General features: G+C 36.5%; 1 protein-coding gene across 3 annotated transcripts; it reads right to left on the reverse strand.

The window, feature by feature from the left end:
- Window positions 1–6,457: 6,457 nt before the first annotated feature.
- Window positions 6,458–20,925, reverse strand: LOC128675830 (cytochrome P450 6k1-like). 3 transcript variants are annotated; one of them, XM_053755524.2, is made up of 10 exons: window positions 20,764–20,925; window positions 19,540–19,702; window positions 15,453–15,653; window positions 15,074–15,226; window positions 14,422–14,606; window positions 14,130–14,278; window positions 13,613–13,731; window positions 13,232–13,337; window positions 12,533–12,781; window positions 6,458–6,657 (listed from the first exon to the last, which is right to left on the reverse strand). In XM_053755524.2, exons 2-10 carry the CDS (start codon window positions 19,696–19,698, stop codon window positions 6,473–6,475), a joined length of 1,506 nt encoding a protein of 501 aa, XP_053611499.1. In that variant the 5' UTR covers window positions 19,699–19,702; window positions 20,764–20,925; the 3' UTR covers window positions 6,458–6,472. The 3 variants fall into 3 exon arrangements, with proteins under 3 accessions (XP_053611499.1, XP_053611501.1, XP_053611500.1); XM_053755526.2 differs by lacking the exon at window positions 20,764–20,925 and adding an exon at window positions 19,938–20,055; XM_053755525.1 differs by lacking the exon at window positions 20,764–20,925 and adding an exon at window positions 19,810–19,872.
- Between the last annotated feature and the right edge of the window lie 157 nt (window positions 20,926–21,082).

A 21,082-nucleotide genomic window follows, 5' to 3' on the forward strand; every position in this document is an offset into this window, starting at 1 on the left:
TTTAACGTTTAGAATAACAATTCTAAAATCGGCGGTAGTCCAGTTGAAGTTGAACGTCCGCCTATGAACCGAAAGGTTCGAGTCCTATTCGTGCTATCTATACCAATCTGACTCATGTATATTACTTTTCATAAAGCTACGCTTGCTTCCAGTGAAGGAAATCATCCTGGGGAACCCTCCCTTAAGTTGATGATATAAGCTAATCTGTACATAACGAAGGCAGTTACGAGTGTTACATTCCACTCCACATAATGGCCAGTTCAATCACTTCATCTCATTCGCCTCATACGAGGTCCAAGGGAGGACATTGAGCGCTATTTTAAGATGGGAACCAACCGCCCAATAAATTACAATAAATTTCAATCAATATCATCCTCTCCTAAAACATTTTTCGTATAGTTATCTTTCCGCTCTCTTTGAATTCGTTGAAGCAATAACATTTTATTGTATTGTGAAAAAATCATCCATCTCTATCCGTCTTAACCCGGGCGGGTGAAATAAATACAATATCTCGGATCTTCCCCTCGTGATGTAAATATAACCCCCCGAAGAGATCGTTATTAATTACGCGAATCACTTACGAAAAGAGCCCTCATGAAAGATACGATTGGCCACAAAAATGGCGATTAATTACAGGGTTTTTTTATCTACATTTTACAGGAAATATATATGAAAAAAGATACTTGTAAGACCTACATTTGTTAATTGACGTCTTTGGGAGAAGTTTGTTGCTCCTTCTTCACCTGCGTGCTATAAGTGGTATATATCATCCTAGTTGAATAACGAATTTTAAATTAGAATTTAGAAGACAGAAATTTCCCTCAACATCTGCCGTGGTGTGTGGTCCGACAACTAGGGATGTCGACGACCGTGCTCCACTTCGGAGACGAAAAAATAGGAAAGTTGACCCTGGGCTCCAACGCTGAGATGAGAGAGATAGACAAAAAACCGAATGCTTATCCATAAATTATTCTTGTTTAAATAAAACTGGTCTTTCAATTAATCCTTTTTTACCATTTTTTAATTAATATTTGCTCAATTCTTGTCGCATGTCAAAAAACTTGTAAAGTGTCGTTGTTATTATAGTATTTATTCCAAAATTACCTTAGTATTCGAAATGCTGTTTCTCTAGCCTCGTCTTAATAAATAGTTCACGTAAGGTTCCTATTCTTAATTCCCAGTAGATTGAATAGCGCAAGATTTCTCACGTGGCCCGCGTATAGAGCGTTATCAGAAGGCGCTCGGAATACCAATGCTGGACAAACTAACACTTTGGTTCTACCACTTTTTCCGCTATTGAATTGTTAAAGAGGTTTATTACGTGTAGCTCAGGCTTAAAACTAGAACGATTCGGGGTAAAAAGTACCCGGAATGTTTATTCAAGTCAGTGTCTAAGTCTTTGCCCCGGAAGAGAAAAGGCAGGAGAGCTTCTATCCTCTATGGCTGAAGAAGAACTCTGGAAAACGCGGGAAAGAGTCTCCTTGGCTCGTAGCTCCACTCCTGTGAAAATTTGTTACGTTGTATTATACTGTTATTATGGTAAATTTCCACCAACTACATCAAAAAATATTTCCCGTGCTACAAAACTAGGTGAAGGGAACAAAGGCAAGATACAAAGACAACTGTAGATTTTGATTGATTGAGAATCAATTTGTGTGATTGCATAATGTCGATTTGGTCTCTTCATCATAACTTTGTTGGGTTCACGGAATTAAATAAATTCTGCGGGAATTATTATGTGGAACTGTCAGTAACAGACTAATTTGGTGAGATTTTCGCTATTCTTTTGATATTGTGTTCCGTTAATTTGTAGGATATAATAGGCCCATCGATATAACTAATGGCCGTGGCACTCACTGATATAAGAAGGAACGAAATTTAAATAAACTATTTTAAAACAGTACTAACAATAAGTTTAAAAATAGAACATTGCATATTCAATAGCATAAGATACATATAAATTGTCAACAAATAACAACGTATTACGGTCCCCATGCCCGAATAACGGTTAATAACAGTTAATAACGGTTAATAATTTGTTATTGAATTGGGGGCTGGCGAGGTGCCAGCTGGCCTCGCGATAGTGCTGTAAATAAGACCTGGATGTACGGCCCTAGGTGCCATGATAATACTTAATTAAAAAGTTACGTTGAGGAAATATACGATAGAATTTGTAGACCTACTGGCATAGAATATGGAAATAATACAGGCTAAACCTAGGTTTTGCTGGGTTCAACTGGCTACATCTAGTTTTAGCCGGGTAAAGTAGTCACACTTGGGGGTTTAGCTGTAACATATACATTTTTAAAAACAATTCCATTAAATTGTCATGATCGTGACGAGTGAAAGTAGACCTACTCTCTGCATATTCACATCATAAATATCAATACATATAATAAAACAGTAAAAAAAAACGTCTGCACGTTTAATATATTTATGTACAGACAAACATTCAAAACTGACAAACGAACGTGTTTCGCAACTCTTGACTCTGTCTACTCCGTAAGAGATAAAAATGTGATACTGTAAGAAATTATAGATAAAGTTGTATACATAATTTCTTATAAACTTTTTCCCAAAATAAAATTGTTCATCCATCATAGTCGCGTCGAAAATTGTTGTAAATTAATATTTTTAAAAGCATAACATTGAATTTTAATTTAAAAAAATATGAACCCGCGAGTAATTTCGGTTTATTAAAAAATTACCTAACTTCAGAGGCTTTCTGGACGATATTTTTAGGATTCAGTTAATAAAATAACTAAAACTTTTTTCATAGCGTCTGTTTGTTTATAAACTCTTTATTGCCCAAACATACATACAGTTGAAGCAATAAAAAAGAGACTAGACAATTTTTTTAATCATTAAATTAATTAATGAGAATTTCCATTCATTGCCATAAATCTGGAATATTTTAGTATTAATGCAAAATGCAATATTTTGTTGAACGTCCATTACTGCTGTTGCCTTCATGAAGAAAAACAAACAGAAAAAAATACTTGACTGCTTATATTGATCTAATTTTATATGTTATATTATTATTATTATTTTTTTTTATGATTTGATTAGATAGTTCGTAAAGTTAGATGCACGAATATTGTGATTTCTAGATATTAAAGGCAATAAGTTTTAAAATTGTCACGAAGCCTTTCTCGTACATTGTAAAAATAGAATGTAAAATAGTTTATTCACTACTAAATAATATACCAAAAATGTACAATGTTTTCTTGACATATAAATAAAATAGTGAGCGAACTAGGCCTCCGCTCAGCATTTGCTTTGAAATAAACATACGGAACCTTCATGTCTATCCCAGGTCCATCTTACCAACTCACAGAAACAAGGATACAATTTGCGTTCTACCATCTGTTGAGGAAAAGAGTTAATGCTATTACTTGCTCAAAGGCTGGGCAATTTCCCGCCAAAAATCCTTCTTCAGGCAGAATATTGAATATTCATTATATTCTAATGCTCCCGAGCGTCTGCTGAAAAAAGTTAATTGAATTTTTACAAAGAATCATCTTCATAAGCGGACAAAATGTGCTGCAATTATTATTAATGTTTAACATTTTATAAGCCATAAAAAAAGATTTTGGAATATTTTTATCGTAAAGATGTCACCGTGAGTAGAAAATTAATAACGGACACGAAATACTTTGACAACCAGATATATATTTTTTTATCGCGACGTCTGACCCTTTAAAGACGTTGACGGATGATACGCAACACCTGCATTCTCAAAGAGGGTTGACGTCAGACAAGCGGCTGGTAAGAGCCGAATCTTCAAAACTGAATAAAACTAGTAAATAATTAGATAAGATAGATAAAACATTTATTTGTTCAACTGTTACACACACATTATACAACTTACAACATAAACAGACTATAAAAACTAACTTATATCTAAAAGTACATACATACATATGTGTGCCACAGAAACGCAAATAGGCTACAGCTCAGCACATGTTGCTCGGAAGGAGCAACGCTGATTGTCAGCTGTCACCATTGAGCGATGACACAAACAAACGAAAATTGAACCTTATTAACTAAAAAAATAGTAGGTTTATGTAATCGTCACTAAAATCAATCAAGCAGTCGGCGGGAATTTTCTTACAAGTCAGAGTGAAAAAATTTGAAATAAGAATACACAAATGACTTTCTTTTTTTTCGGTGGCCAGTGAAACATTATTCGACACAGGGAACATAAAACCGAAAATACAAGGATGACAGATAAAATTGTCAGAGATTGTGAAAATATCCGACAATCACTAATATCTGCATTATAAGTATTTGTAGTAGCCCATTCCGATTGCCGTAAAGTTCTCATAAGACCTCTGAACAATATCCAACACATAACCATAAAGTTTTCCGATATCCCGGGTTCAGTATATTTACAATTTGGGATACAATGGCGACCCTGTGTATATTATGTGTACCTAATGTTACATAAACATATGACCCGTCGTACATATCCAAGTTTTAGACAAGCTTTTGACAAGTAGGTATTTAATATTATTTATTATAATTGTTTTTTTATATATATAATTTAATTATATATAATTTATTAGCTATTAACCGCTATGATTTGTTGTAATTATTAACTTTAATACTTACGTTTTTAATTTTATGTACAATAACGCGATCTACTTCATACAGCAACTTTGACTATCATACTTTTTGAGCAAATCCTACGGGAATCGCGCACTATCTTGATAATTGCTATGTGTCAATGCAAGGCGCGTCAGTTATCTCAATACTAAATTTCATAGGAATTGACCCAGCCGTTTAATCGTGAAGAAGTAACGTACCCAGAATATAAATATATAGGGACAAATGACACACATTGAGTTAGCCCCAAAGTAAGTTCGAAACTTGTGTTATGGTATACTAACTCAAAAATGCTATATTCTATAACATATAATACATATATAGATCCAAGACCCAGTTCAGTCTGAAAAAGATCATTTTTCATGTTAACCTGACCGGGATTCGAACCCGGGACCTCCAGTGTAACAGTCCGGCATGATGACCATTAGGCCACGGAGGTCGTCATATACTCATGTCATTCGTCGTCAGAAACTTTCACCTTTATAATATCAGTGGGAATTTTTGAAGTATAGTCTATAAAAGAGCATGCGTGATCCAAACTTCTTGAGCTCGTAATCCAAACTTACTTGGTTAACTTTATAATTTATTTATGTTTCATACAAAATAATCTCAGATATCAACATGAGATATCAAAACAAAGAAATCTCTTTTTTATGAAAAAAAAATCAGACGAAATATACAATAATCACACGTTCAATTTAACCAGTTAAATTATTAATTCACAAAACAGTTTCAATGGAAATGTAACTTCAAATTCAATTCATATTCAAACTCGTAAGTTAAATTTTAACTCGGAAAGTAAACTGGTAACTAATGGAAACTCAAGCTCATTCAAATAACTCGGTAAGCAAACTAGTCTCGCTGAGTACTAAATATATTTCAATTTCATGAGAGCTTATTAGCTCTCGATTTTAAAGTGTAACATTGAGATGACAACATGCAATTATTTTTAACTTGCAATCAGATTTTTAGGGGTCCGTAGCAATATGGTAAAAACGGAGTCCTTAAAGATTCGTCATGTGTGTCTGTCCATCCGTCGGTCCATATGTCATGGCCACTTTTTTCCGAAACTATAACTACTATACTGTTGAAACTTGACTTAACCGTTCCAAGGCTCGCACTAGGCCGCTTTATTTATTTACAAAGTGTTTAAAAATTCCGTTATTCTCCAGAAGCTCAACCAAGGAAGTAGCATTTCTAAGGGAAATAATCTCTACATATAATATGCTAGATGTTGTCCGGGGCTTTGCTCCCGTTGGGATTTTGAAATAAAATATAGCCTATAGCAATCTTGGATAATGTACCATTCTAATGGTGAAAGAATTTTTTAAATCAGTTCGGTAGTTCGGAGTCAAACATACAAACTCACAAAGCCACAAACTCACAAACGCTTACCTCTTTATAATAATAGTATAGTCTTCTATGTCTATTGGAGACATTGAAGAAAAATAAATACGAGGTCTCTTTGTGGGACTAATAGAGACCAGAACAATCCAAAACCAAGACTTGGGATCAGAAGTCTGCCGAAAAATAGTGCCTACTACTACTTATGTATAAATACCCGTCTCAAAAACGAACGTACAAAAAACTTACGTAAGTATAACAAATTTATCGAAATATATGGTTGTTGATAATTAACTCCACAGATAAAAGAAATATATTAACTGCATATGGAGTACATATGAAGTTAATTGTCCCCATTGTTTTCTATCGCTTTTGATACTGACAATACTGATATGCGTCGAGGTACTTCGGATCTCCATACAATTTCTACATTATCTGTCGACAGACGTCAGAAAGTCGGCGCGCAACTAAGCAACGAGGCATGGCCTTAAAACAAACAACGTCAGAGATTGAATAAGCTTTATTTAAATTCGTCACTCCTGGGCACGAACTCCACTGGGTTTATGGCGCCTGGCATTAAGAAGATGGCATTCTTCTCGATCTCGAGGTCGTTGGGCTTGAGGAAGCCCGCCAGAGGGCGCACACGGTAGTGCAGGAACACGTGCGCAAGAGCCGCGCACAGGTTTAATTTGGCGAAACGCATGCCTGCAATAAGGATTAACTTTAACAAATAAATAAATATATTAGGACAAATCACACAGATTGAGCTAGCCCCAAAGTTCGAGACTTGTGTTATGGGATACTAACTCAACGATACTATATTTAACAACAAACTGCCATCCGGTCCCGTGTAAAAACATGAATTATACACCTAAACTTTCCTCAGGAACCACACTACCTATCTATTGGTGAAAACCTTATGAAAATCCGTTCATTAGTTCTTGAGTTTATCGCGATCAGACAGCGCTTTATCGCTGCGCCAGCTTCCTCAGCTCAATCTGTTGAAAATATCTGCTTCAAAATTGAGTTGCTAGCCTCCACCCGCCAACAGATACATCAACATCAAAATTGCATTTAATTATTACACAATCACATAACTACATACATTGAAAGTTAAATATAAGCTGGAAAGGATTTATTTCTTACAACGATAACAGAAAAAAATACGTCATCATGTCTTCCGTTGAGTTCACACAAGAAAGAGAAACGCGAACTAAGTAATCATTTTAAGAAAGCGCAAGCGGTATTTATTAACTTCGTCCAAAACAATAAATGCTAAAGCCTGTCTGTCTGCCTTTTCACGGCTAAACCGCTTGTTCGATTTTTATGAAATATGATATGGGATGCATACCAAATTTCGTCAAAATCGATCGTTTAAACATAGTTTATTTATTTTTTCAAAAATCAACCCGCTAATGTCTATAATGGGGGTGAAAGTTTGTATAAAAATCATGTCTTTTGTGTGGGGGTTGTGTGGGTAGCATTAAAACTATCAGTTGTGATTTTTTGTCTCTCCAGTTTTATTTAAAATATAATTATTTCTATTGTGTTCTGTGTGTAAAAGTATATGTTTATCAGTTGCATATAAAGCATACTACCTGCCAGCAGTTTAGTTTCCTTCATACATTTCACCACTTCACTATGGAATCTATTCAAAAATCGATCACTGATCTAATGACATTGTTCAATAACAAGATGGCGGATTTTGAAGAAAACCTAAGACAGGCCAATCCTTCCCCAACACTCACATCACTGTCCACTGACTTCTCCACATTTCAGCAGTTCATATCTACAGCCATGGGCACTCTACAAAGTCAAGTAGAACTACTTATGAAACACCAGGATCACCTCGAGATGTCCACTCGGCGTAATATGCTACTACTTCACGGGTTGCCTGAGAGTCCTAATGAGGAGCTGGTGCAAAGAATTGCTGTGATGGCTACAGACAGTCTGAATTTAGATAGTTTCTCCATTGCAGATGTTGCTCGCTGCTATCGCATAGGACAAAACAGGGGTGGTAAGAAGCCAAGGCCGATTCTTATTGAATTTGTAAACATATGTTATAAGGACAAATTCTGGCATGCTAAGACCGGTCTTAAAGGGACGGGTTTGACACTGTCGGAGTATCTGACCAAAACAAGACATCTAGTGTTTATGGCCGCTCGTCAACACTTTGGTATTACTAAATGCTGGACGCGAGATGGCTGCATCTTCGTCATCGGGCACAACGGGCAGAAACATCGGGTCTACGCCTTGGAGGATATAGACAGATTGCGTGAGGTCCCAACCGTTGGCGAAAGTTCGCGGGCGGCGAAACCAGGCGTGGCATCGGCGTCGACGCCGGCTCCCCAGCCTGCAGCGGCGCCCGCGAAAGCTGCGGTTGCGACAGCGACGTCTCGAGTCCGAAGAGTCAACAAAAAATAGTATCCGATTGTGCTCCACATCCTAATCATATTGTAACCACTCGTCCTTGTTGGCCATTTTGTTCACAAGTCGTCCGTGACTCAAATTTCAATAGGTTGGTTCCTCTACCTCCATTTAGTGTTTGTAAATTTGTTTTTTATGTTTGCGAAACTTATCGTAAAACTTTTCACCACACCACACTTCACATTTTCCTTTGACATTGTCACTGTCACTTCCTGACTTTGACAGCTGAATGTTGTTATGTCAATGCCATTTGTTTAAAATCGTTTTTTTTTTTTTTTTTTAATTTGGCATACACATTATCAGCTTTGTGTTTTTTTTTTTTTGCTCTTTTTTGATCATTTTATTTTAATCGTATCCTACCATAGACTTAAAATATATGTATCCTACCAATGGCATAGTTTCTGTCGGTTTTGCTGGCGGGTGGTAAGGTGTATTTATATTTGTAGTCTTTAGTATAGTATTATATTTGTAGTCTTTAGTATTATTTGTTATTTATTATCTTTTATATTTGAGTATCTTTTTTTATTTTTTATATATTATGTGTAGTGTACAAGATAACTTTTTCTCTGCATCTTCCACTAGTAGTGATGACAGTTTTTATTCTATTACTCCTCCTTTGAACGAGATTCTTGATGATGTTTTTTCAAACGTGCACAAAAACTTTAATGCTGTTCACATCAACGCACAAAGTATTCCGGCACATTATCCAGATTTGCTTGCGACTTTTGATAGCAAAAACATACATGCTATATTTGTGTCAGAGTCCTGGTTCAATTCCTGCCACCCCTCTACTTCTTACTCTTTACCTGGCTTCCAGCTAATTCGCAATGACCGCACTGACAAAGGTGGAGGTGGCGTTGCGATTTATCTTAGATCCCACATCCCTTTTAAAATCATTCACACTTCTCAGGTGGCCGATTCTTCCAAGGAGGCTGAATATCTCTTTATTGAAGTCACCTTTTCTCATGATCCCGTTCTTCTTGGTGTCTTCTATAGTTCTTCGTCTAATATTAGTTATTTCTCATCTTTAGAGACTCTCTTGGAAGACATTGTGCCTGCCTATAAACATACTATTATTATGGGTGACTTTAATACATGCTTAGCAAAAGATGACAGTCGTGCTAAAACTTTAAAATCAATTGTCGATGCTTGTAATTTGGCCATTTTACCTATAGATACCACCCATCACTTTCCTAATTGTATTCCCTCCCTCCTTGATCTTATTCTAGTGTCCTCTTCCGATCTTGTTTCTATTCATGGCCAAGTCAATGCTGACATATTTTCTTACCATGATCTGTTATATCTTTCCTATAAAATTCGCCCTCCAAAATTTAAGTCCAAAATTCTTCTGCAGCGTAATTTTGGTGCCATAAACCTTGAGTCCTTGCGCGAGGATGCCGCTGAATGTAACTGGGCATCTGTTTTCGACTCTGCTTCAATTGACGATCAAATTGCGACTTTTAACGCTCTGTTGTTAGCATTGTACGACAAACATGCCCCAATTCGTCCAGTTAAAGTCAAGCATTTACCTGCACCCTGGCTGACTGATGAAATAAAAGCTTGCATTGCTAAAAAGTATAGTGCAAAGTCAAAATTTAAAGCTGATCCTGATAGATATCGTTCTAAATACGTCGAGGCTCGCAATGTCTGCAACAGGATGTGCAGGGAAGCCCAACGCCGTCACATTCATAAATCCGTAGAAAACGGTGACCCAGGCAAAGTCTGGAAATTTCTAAAGTCTCTGGGAGTAGGAAAGAAAAACCACAACATCTCAAATAACCTTGACATAAACGGCCTTAACAGGCACTTTTCCTCTTCCAGTAATTTCGGTGGCAATGATAAAGTTTCCATATTAAACCACCTCGAGTCACTTTCACCCCCCGACTTTTCTTCCTTTTCTTTTACTCCAGTGGCTGAATGTGATGTTCAAGAGTGTGTTTCTGCAGTGACTTCTAATGCAGTAGGTTCCGACGATATTAGTCGCAAAATGATACTTCCGATTCTTGATATTATCCTGCCTGTTATTACACAAATCTTTAACAACTCCCTCTCCTCTGGTTGCTTTCCTTCAACGTGGAAAACTGCCTTCATTACTCCACTTCCTAAAAAACCTAATCCTTCCTCATTTTCCGACTTCCGTCCTATTTCTATTCTTCCTTTCCTATCTAAAATTCTGGAACGTTTAGTTCAGTTACAATTAAACTCTTTCCTTCATAAAAATAGCCTACTTAATGTGTATCAGTCGGGGTTTCGTGCTGGACACAGCACAACCTCGGCCCTTCTAACAATAACTGACGACCTTCGTCTCGCCATGGACAATTCGCAGTTGACTATCCTTACTTTATTAGATTTCACGAATGCATTTAATACTGTCGATCATGACGTTCTGCTAAGTCTGATGCGCACTCTGAACATATCTCCATCAGCTATTAACTGGTTCGGTTCATACCTGGGCGGCCGTCAACAATGCGTACGCATTGAGGACAAAAAGTCTTCGTGGTGCTGGATTTCGGCCGGGGTACCTCAAGGTGGCGTGCTTTCTCCGTTGTTATTTGCGCTTTTTATTAATAATATCACTGATAATCTTCAGTCTTCCTACCACCTGTATGCTGACGACTTGCAAATTTATTATCACTCGTCGTTAGCTGACTTACCTTCTTCAATTGCCATTGTGAACGACGATTTGGAGCGATTATCTAGCTGGAGTAAATCTTTTGGTGTTTTGGTAAATCCTTCAAAAACTAAAGCTATAATTATCGGTAGTCCTTATTTTACTTCACGCGTAGACTGGAATTCTTTGCCATCCCTAAGTTTTAACAATGAAACCATTTTCTTTTGCGAGTCCGTTAGAAATTTGGGTTTGGTGTTTGATACAACTTTATCTTGGTCAGTCCACATGAAAGAAATTAGTCGGAAGACATTTGTTACACTTGGTTCGCTCAGACGGCTTCGTAATTTCTTGCCCATTAACACCAAAATTGCGCTTGCACAATCTCTTCTTCTCCCTATCCTTGATTACGCTGATTGCTGCTTTCTTGACCTTACAGAAGAACAGCTGAACAAACTCGAACGCCTGCAGAATCTCGCTATTCGTTTCATTTATGGACTTCGTAAATATGACCACGTTTCCACGTTCCGTTCCCAGTTAAACTGGCTTCCCATTAGACTTCGTCGTAATTTGCATATTGTATCCATGCTTTTTTCAATTTTATTCAATCCCTATTTCCCACCTTATCTCAAGGACCGTTTCAAATTTGTCGGTGATGATCGCAGCTCCTCTCGTAGTTTGCGCAGCACGGTATCCTTGAGACTCAGATTTCCCGTAGCTAATTCTAAATTTTTCTCCAAATCTTTCTCTGTTCAGGCTGTTCGTCTTTGGAATGCTCTTCCTTTAGATATTCGGAATGCCCAGACTCTGACCAAATTTAAGCAACTCGTTAAGTCTCACTATCTATCTAACGTATCCTAATTTTATTGTACATGTATTTCCTTCTATATAATGATATTTATGTATGTATATATATGTATTTATATGTATATGTATATGTGTATTTGGTATGCTTATATATGTATGTATATTGTATGTAATGTATTTATTTATATATAGTGTATGTAATTATATATTTGGTAGTTTGTTTTACTGCGCCTAAATGTTTTTATATATATATGTCTCCTTCCACCTAAAGGTTGACTGGAAGAGATCGCTTTAGTGATAAGTCCGCCTTTGTACCTTCTTATATTTATTACAAATTGTTTTCTGTGTATTTTTTCTTTTTGGTGCAATAAAGAGTATTTGTATTGTATTGTATTGTATTGTCTTTTCCGCTTTCGCAGATAAATTCACGCGGGCAAAGCCGCGGGCAAAAGCTAGTCACTAACTAATAGCTAAAAAAATTATACATAAATGTATACTTTAAACAATGGTAAGCCCTTCTGGCATGATAGGAGCCAACACTGTTTGAATGAGTTTCTTTCGGCATTTCTTCTCAGCAGTGGCCGTTCCGAAATGCTAGTAGTTTGTAGCTTTGGTAGATATCATTTAATTATAATATGACGTGAAAAATTGCCTATGAAGGTCTAATTTCTGAATAAGTGATTTCATTTTGAGCTATAAATTAAATATTTATTTTTCCTTTAGATGGGATTTATTTACCTATACAATTCCGAGGACCATCACCGAAAGGCATGAACACATTTGCCGGAATATTCTTCTCGTTCTCAGGCAGAAATCTATCAGGATTGAACTGCTCAGGGTCTGGGAAGTACTTGGGGTCGTAGTGCATCCCGATAGCATTCACATACACCGGTGTTCCAGCTGGTATTGTCAGGTTATCGTCGATCTTGTAATCTTTAGCAGCTATGCGGTCCAGAAAACCCATAGGGGGGTATTTTCTTATTGCTTCTGAAGTTAATAAAAGATTATTTTGTTAGTAGGAATAACTTTCATCGATGTGTGCCCTCATCATCATTTTGCAGCCCTCCGTGACCCACTGCTGGGTACAGACCTCCTTCCAGCTGGCTTCCTCCTTCCTCCTTCTGGCTGGTTCATAGAGTATCAAACGAAAACTATACTAATAAGGTTGATAATCTTCCATATGTAATAAAAAGAGACATGGTAAACCACAGTTTATGTATTTCCAGAAAATTCACGAAATTCTTCGAGAATTATTGCAGTAAATTGATGGAGATTACTTTTAATTTTCATCAATTCACAAGAACTTCGCTTGCACAAGGCCCCTGAGTATTAAAAATCTTGAGTCTTTCTCACTGTCTCTCATCGCAGAGTTTTCTCGGTTTCTTCCGCGGCCGTAAGCGTTGCAGCCCAGGATCCGATGTGATCAGGAGTACTTACCATTTATAACACAATTCAAATACGTCAAATTGGTGAGATCGTCAGTCTGGAGTGGTTTATCACCAATTCTTTGTTTAAGCTCCGCAATTTCGTTGTAAAGTTTTTCCTGAAAAGATAATACTATTTTGAATACCTAGTACTTGACTAGTTCAAATCATGTGTCTACTCTACATATAGCTGTGAAAATTTTTAGTTACTTCATGTTTTAACCATAAATCTTATCAGACACTTATTTGCATACACCATTACGTAATTTTCAGTAATTTTATTTTAAAATATAGTTTTTCTTCTTTCGAGTCGAAAAAGCAAACAAATCATGTTACTAGTAGTACTTATTAATGGTAACTAATAAAAACAATAATAAATTACAGAATCAAATACCTGAACTTCTTGATTATACGCCAATTCGTAAGTGATGAACGTAAGAGCTGAGCCGGAAGTGTCAAACCCACCTTGAAGGAAGACCGCAGCCTGTGCTATGAGAGCATCATCGCTTATTCCTGCAAAATATATAATGTCATCATCAGTCGTGTCATAAATCTATTTATTTGCTTCAAATAGGATACGATTTGATATACATAAAGCCTATCTAGCCATAAACTTACGTATTCTAGCCCTTGGCGCTCGGTGCGCGCGCGGGATTCGAGACAGTGCAAAACTAAATTTGACTTCATCTATTTTAGTCTAGTTTTCTTTATTAGAAATACACAAAATGAAACGGGACAGAGCGCTAATATCTTATGCCCTCATCTTCGTATGAGGTAGGCCGGAAAATTCTATGGAACTGTATGGATATTCTATATAATTTGTTGAATAAAGAACTTTGAATTTGAAAATTTAGAGCCTTCTAGCAAGCTTTCTTTTGACACTACGTGTATGTAACTCTAAAAATCATCACCTTCATTGGTGTTCAAGGAGTCCTGCTTGATCTTCAGCAGAGCGTCGACGAGGTCCTTCTTGCCGCTCCCCTCAGCGCTGCGCTGCTTCGCAATGGAGTGGTATACCTTCCTAAAGTAGTCTGTTGTCTTCTTCGGAAACATAGTGAACCTGTTGATAATTCATACTAATATTATAAATGCGTCTGTCTTTTTGTCCCGTCTGTCATGCTTTCAGCCGAGCTCTGATGTTTGGAATATATATGTGACTTGTGTGTGTATCTTATTACGAGAAATAAAGTATTGCTTGCTTACCCAAATATATCGACTAACGAAGGGAAGAAGAAGATCGAAGTCCACGCCATGCCCCTCCAGAAACTGTACTCCATAAAATCCTTGGTGACTGTCCTCATGTGACTCTCTCCCGTGATCGTCGCGTTACTGTCCACTCCAAATGCGGCGATGCCGATGATGTCTGTGGTGTAATCCGTGTACAAACTCTGAAAGCCATCAGATAAATTTGAACATTATAACCATATATATTTTTATAGTATAGTGGGCAAACGATCATGCAGATCGCCTTATGGTAAGCAAACACCACAGGCCATGGACACCGGCAACCCGATACCGGCCACCGGTGCGTTGCCGAAGTTCTAAAAAAGCGATGAAAACTTTTCTTGAAAGCCCCAATGTCGAAACTAATACTGCCGAGGGACACAGGACAGGAAGAAGTTACGTGAATAAATATGATTTAAATTATTTTAGCCCCGACAAGGTCGACAAATCTCCAAAAATTCTCTAAATTTAGAAAACCAGTTTGCTAGTGGAATTCAGATTCCAATACAGTGACAGGGCGCTTGCTCCTGCTAGATGATGACACCACAAAGGATGAAATGTCATCACAGAAGATAGATGGCTAAAATCAAACTATTCTCCTATTTTAGTAGAGGATATGATTCCAACTCACTCTTGTATCAAATTTTTTTCCGGCTTTAAGATCTGTTTGGATGCGCTGCACCAATTCCACACTCTTCTGCTGAAATAGTCCATGCATTGATTTGAGTTTGGATGACGTGAATACAGATGTCAGGCGTCTCCTTATCGATGACCAGAGGGGCTCCTGAAAGATAATACATTATGACAAATTTGGCTTGTCCACATCCATTACAAGGTCTTGTGAAAATTTTGAACAATTTAAACTGAACACGTTTATTAAGGTCTTGGGAAGATGCTAGATTTAGGCCGATTACGCTTATGAAGTCTTTGCAATCAGAATGAATATGAACTTTCCGTTCAGAAAAGAAAGCTCTAAATTAATACTAATAATAACAAAAACGCATACTAACATTGACAGTGAATATGTTTAAAGCTCCAATGGGGTCGTTCTTGCCAGAGCTGAGGAACCTGTCTCTGAAGTTATCAGCATCTTTGACCAGGATCCTCTTGCCGATTTCCGGACAGTTGACGACCAGCGCCGGCCGCCAGAACAGCCAGATGCCGAAGTACGGAGATTGGAACTTGGAGTAGATATTTTTGAACCATAGTCCCTGAAAATTGATGTTAATATTTCAGAAATGCTTTTTCTTCTTTCTTTGTTTCTTTCGCGTTTCATTGTCAGTTTATTATTGTTGTTAATTATTCTACCTATCCCAATTAATATCACAAGTACACTAGCGGCTCATCTCGGCTTCGCTCGGGTAAAAATATAATGAACTAGCTTTTGCCCACAACTTCGTATGTGAGTAAAAATCCCGTGGAAATTTCAGGAAATCCCTTCTTAGTGCTCCCCTACACTGTCGTAGGAACTTCCATACCAAATTTCAGCTTTCTACGCCCAGTAGTTTCGGCTGTGCGTTGTCTGTCAGTCAGTCACTCAGTAACGCAAAAGTTTTATATAAGGACTAGCTTTTGCCCGCGGCTTCGCCCGCGTGAATGTCATAGAAAAATATCAGTAATTTTTTTATCGCGTATTCTGTAACAATGATTCAAATTCGCATTTATTAAAGATGAGAATCTTTAGTTGAGTTTCCTGTTTCCCGCTGCGAGTCTCGCCCCGCAATCTTGTCCAATCCCACTTCCTGTTATGTAATGTAGATATCCCGTACGGTTTCCTACATATTGTGCCATCATGTTTTTCGCAATGTGTCCCGTTCCGTTTCCCGCTCCGACTCCCACTCCCGCTTTTTGGAACGCGTGCCGTCCCATTTTCCAAGACGATTTTACACAAACGTAAATTAAACATTTTTTGTATTTACTATTACTGTTATTTACTACAAAAAAGTAAGTATGCCAATTTTCAGCTTTGTATCTTGAAAATTGTATTTTTCACCCCCCCTTTTGAAGAGATTGAGGGTTAATTTTCAGAAAAATCTGAAACACGTATTCATTACTTCGTTGTAAATAATTTCCAAAAAACCTCTCTCTAATATCAGCTTCCCGCTCAGCAGTTTCGGGTGTACGTTTTTTGTCAGTCAGTCAGTCAGTCAGTCAGTCAGTCACTCAGCAACGGAAAACTTTTATATACTGATATATTGACACATACTGCGCCCACAATGCGCCCACCCTCTTCTGTTATCCTCTCTCACTACCCAAGGGCTGGCTGGAAGAGATTGCCTAGCAATAGTGCTTAGTACGTAGTGTATGCACAATTGTATTATTTTGTACTAATATTGTTTTTATGGGCAATAAATATTCTTCTTCTGAGTCGTTCTGACAACTGATAACAATTATTGTATGAATACAACGAAAATAAATAAAATTACCTGTGCACATAGTATCAAGTAAAAATCTTACGATTTCGTTGCGGCCTATGACCGCGCTCTGTGTTACACCGCGAGCCGCCGTCGCCGCGTGCCGTGTTCAACAATATAAAAGTATCTACCTACTTAAAATAATTCGGCGTCCGTATTTTTTAATTTCACGATATTTCAGAATCTATTAATCCAATTTATGTACTGTAAAGGACAAAAATTATCTTCGTGAAATTCTCTTGATGATGAATAATCTCAATGTTTACTCAATACTTTTTAATCCAAGGATTAATATGCTTGTGTTAATAATAACTGTAAAAGTGCACCTTTTAATTTACGATATTATTTTACATATAAAATGTCTTATAGATCTCGGTGGCGCAGTGGTAAAGTTCTTGCCACTGAACCGAAAGGTCCCGGGTTCGATCCCCGGTCGGGTCATGATGGAAAATGATCTTTTTCTGATTGACCCGGGTCTTGGATCTTTATCTATTTATGTATTTGTTATAAAATATAGTATCGTTGAGTTAGTATCCCATAACACAAGTCTCGAACTTACTTTGGGGCTAGCTCAATCTGTGTGATTTGTCCTAATATATTTATTTATAATTTATTTATTTATAGATACTTAATTATAAAAGATAGTATTGTGTCGCGGACTTTTTTATGGATCTACTAAATACCTATATTTTTGTAGTGAATTATATGCATGTATAATCAATGCCAGCGCACGTAAAGATTTTCGTTAGCGCTTTTTTGTTTCGGTTTACTTTATAAATGTTGATTGATCTGGATGAATATTACTTTATTTCAAAACTGCCTATAGCAATCTCCGATAATGTAGCTTTCTAATGGTGAAATAATTTTTTAAATCGGTTTGGTAGCATCGGAGATTACACGCCTCAAACAAACTCACAAACGCTTACCTCTTTATAATATCAGTATGGATTTGTGAGAGAGACACCATAGCGTGATTTAGAGATTTAAAAGATTTAGTGGCGCCATCTAGTGATTTATTTCGGTAGTATACATATCATTTTGTCTGAGCAAAACCATAGCGCATTTTAAAAGTAAAATATAACAAAAGTAAATTGAAAATACCTTATATAATTATATCTATATCAGACTTAAATCGATAAAAAAAATGTTTACACCTTTCTACAAAAGTTTAAAGTAAATCGGCTCCGTGGATGGTTATTTTAATTTTCCTACAGGACCCTCCTCATTTTCCGGGATGAAATGTCTATAAGATGTTAACTCGGGATTCCGAGACATTTTTGATTCATAATTAGTATCCTACGGGAACCTGACCATTTACCGGGATGAAATGTATTTAAGATGTTAACCCGGTGTATAAGTTACGTACGTACCAAATTTCAAGCAAATCGGTCCAATAGATTTCGAGTGATGCGCGTTCAGACAGACAGACAAAAATTTCCAAAACTATATTTTCGTCATCTATATCAGTAACAAAGTATATTCCACGAAGAATTAAAAAAAAAATCCAATGTACAAATTTGGCCGCTCTTCAATTTTATTATATGTATTGATGATCTATCAAGCGTGTTTGTTTGTTTATCTGCTATTGTTTTGTTGTTGATAAATAATATTCGCTATTAATGTAACGTTACAGCAAAGGTGATTTCTAATATAATTCTAGTAGATCATTATTTAAGCGATCAAAAAGAATTTTAATTAAAAAAACAATCAACCGGCCTAGGTGATGACTGACAGACAGTAGACACAGCCTTTTCATGAGGGGATGAAAAGCCTATATCTTTCTCCGTACTGCTAACTACATATACGCAAAGTTTCAAGAAGATAGATTGAGCATTTAAAGCGTGGAGATGTAATAAACAAACTTACTTTCGCATTTACTATTCGCCTTTTCTCTTATCTTTTATTCTACTCCCACATTAAGGTCGATAGAAAAATATCGCCTTGGCGATAAACCCACCTTGTGCCTTTGATGTTTTAATTTTCTGTATATTTCTCTCTTTTGACAACTAATATTAGAAATGCGAAAGTAAGTCTGTTTGTTTATTACCCATCGCTCTATCTACTCGACCAATCTTTTTGGAATTTGGCACATTGTAGTATGGAGAAGGACACATAGTACCTTTCATCCCGGAAAATAACTGTTCCCGTGGGAAGTTCACGCGGGCGAATCCGCGGGCAAACGCTAGTAAAGAATATCTGTATTGTATTGTATAATATTAGGTAGGATTTGGACTATCACAATTTTCTTCACTTGTCCACTGGATACAGGTAAAATTCAAAAAAATTGCATAAATTGCATATATCAAAGAAGTAGTCTGTAGACATTCCTAATATTTTTTTAAGACAAATATTAAATGATACCCTACACGATGAATGATTGGGAGAAAAAAGTGTTTCCAGTTTTGGTGCATTTGGTGACCCAAAACATATTTTTTTGTTATATCCACTTGATTAATATGTACCGGTTAACAAACATTACATGACCAAGGCTCAACAGTCAATTTTGAAAAAAAAAATGCAAAGTTCGCTACAACCGACCACCTCTTTATGAATGCTATTGTTACCTAACAACTGACAAGCCTATGAGTCGCCTCGTACGACCTCCACGGGATGATATATAGAGCGGTCGCCACGCCACGAAAGCCAGTCATGAAAACAGTGAGGAAAAGTATGAAGTACTTACCACATTTATTTGTTGCAGGAAAGTGAGGCTGCCCCAGACGGGGTGGGGTGGTAGGTGTGGGACATCCCTATCGGACCAGTATGACCTCACTTTAGTCCATCGCAAGTAAAGCCAGGCGAACAGGCAAGCGAGTGTAAGCACGCATAAATTCACAAGCATCGCACTGCGAAATGAAACATATAAATATTATCATTGTCGATTTGACGTATCGAATGGTTAATCGATCAAAATAAGTATTTGTCAATCTAATTTTTAGAGCTACGTGCTAACATTACGAAAGAACATTATACAAATTAGGATATCTCTTTATCATTACTGGGTGAAATGAAAACCGACTCAAATGTAATATCACTATCAATATCACTATCAATCACTATCAATATCACTATCACGACAACCTTATCACAATAATGCATTGTCATAATGAAGTTGATGAAGGGAAAATTCCAGCTCTTTACAAGCGAAATTAGGTAAAATGTGTCGTGCAAGCTTGTATTATAAAACGAATGAAATTGTAATCCGAAAAATAAAAATATAGCACTACCTATCTATATTTGCGATAAATATAAGGTTATGTCAAAAAGTTATCACAAAATAAATAATACATAATCATGAACAATTAATATGATAAATTATCCAAATATTTGGAATTATTCCAAACTTCGCTCGAGTAAAAACATGATAAATTATATACGAAAACCTTCCTCAGGAACCACACTAACTATTGGTGAAAATCATACGAAAATCCGTGCAGTCGTTTTTGAGTTTATTGCGAGGACATACAGCCAGACTTTTGTTTTATTATATAAAAGTATAAAGATAATAGGTAATCTATATACCTATATATTATAGTATAACTATACTGTTATCATTTGAAAATGGAGTAAAATACCTTATTTTAAAATGAACTAGCTGCGCCACGGGGCTTCGCTGATATTCGCCCCGGGATATTTAGGAAAAAATAAACTGTTACCGCCTTCACTTATAATACTGTTTTGCATTTTTTTATTTTCCCTAAAGATCTAAACATTGTTTTTTTTACCATGTTTTCTGTAGGTCAGTTCAGTCTTACCTGGAACTTCATTTCATATGGAGTTTCATTTCAACCAGTTGACCCCATAGAGAGATGAAAATGCAATGTCTGCCAATACAGAGTCTGTACCCGTAAAATAAAACCTAAATTGCCAAGAAGAACAAATTATTAAACAAATTTGACTAACTTACCTAATTTTTCCTATGCAATTTTATTTTTATTTTAAATACACTAAACTGCAAGATTTCTCTATAACTTTATTAACTCACTAATACTTATTGGTTTAATCATTAAAATGTAATTTGAATATAGCTTAGTAACTGTGTCCAAACACGTCTACTCCTCGGTCTATCGAAGTATATTTAAACGTTTAAGATATACTAAAACAAACATGACTTGGACAAAGATACTTATCTATTACGACCAACATATGATTCAGCAACTCATAATAAATACTTATGAGACTGTGTTCTCGACCAAATTAGGGTTCCATTAATCTGTCTTCTTTGG

The sequence above is a fragment of the Plodia interpunctella genome, chromosome 15, assembly GCF_027563975.2.
Source record: "Plodia interpunctella isolate USDA-ARS_2022_Savannah chromosome 15, ilPloInte3.2, whole genome shotgun sequence".
NCBI lineage: Eukaryota > Metazoa > Arthropoda > Insecta > Lepidoptera > Pyralidae > Plodia > Plodia interpunctella.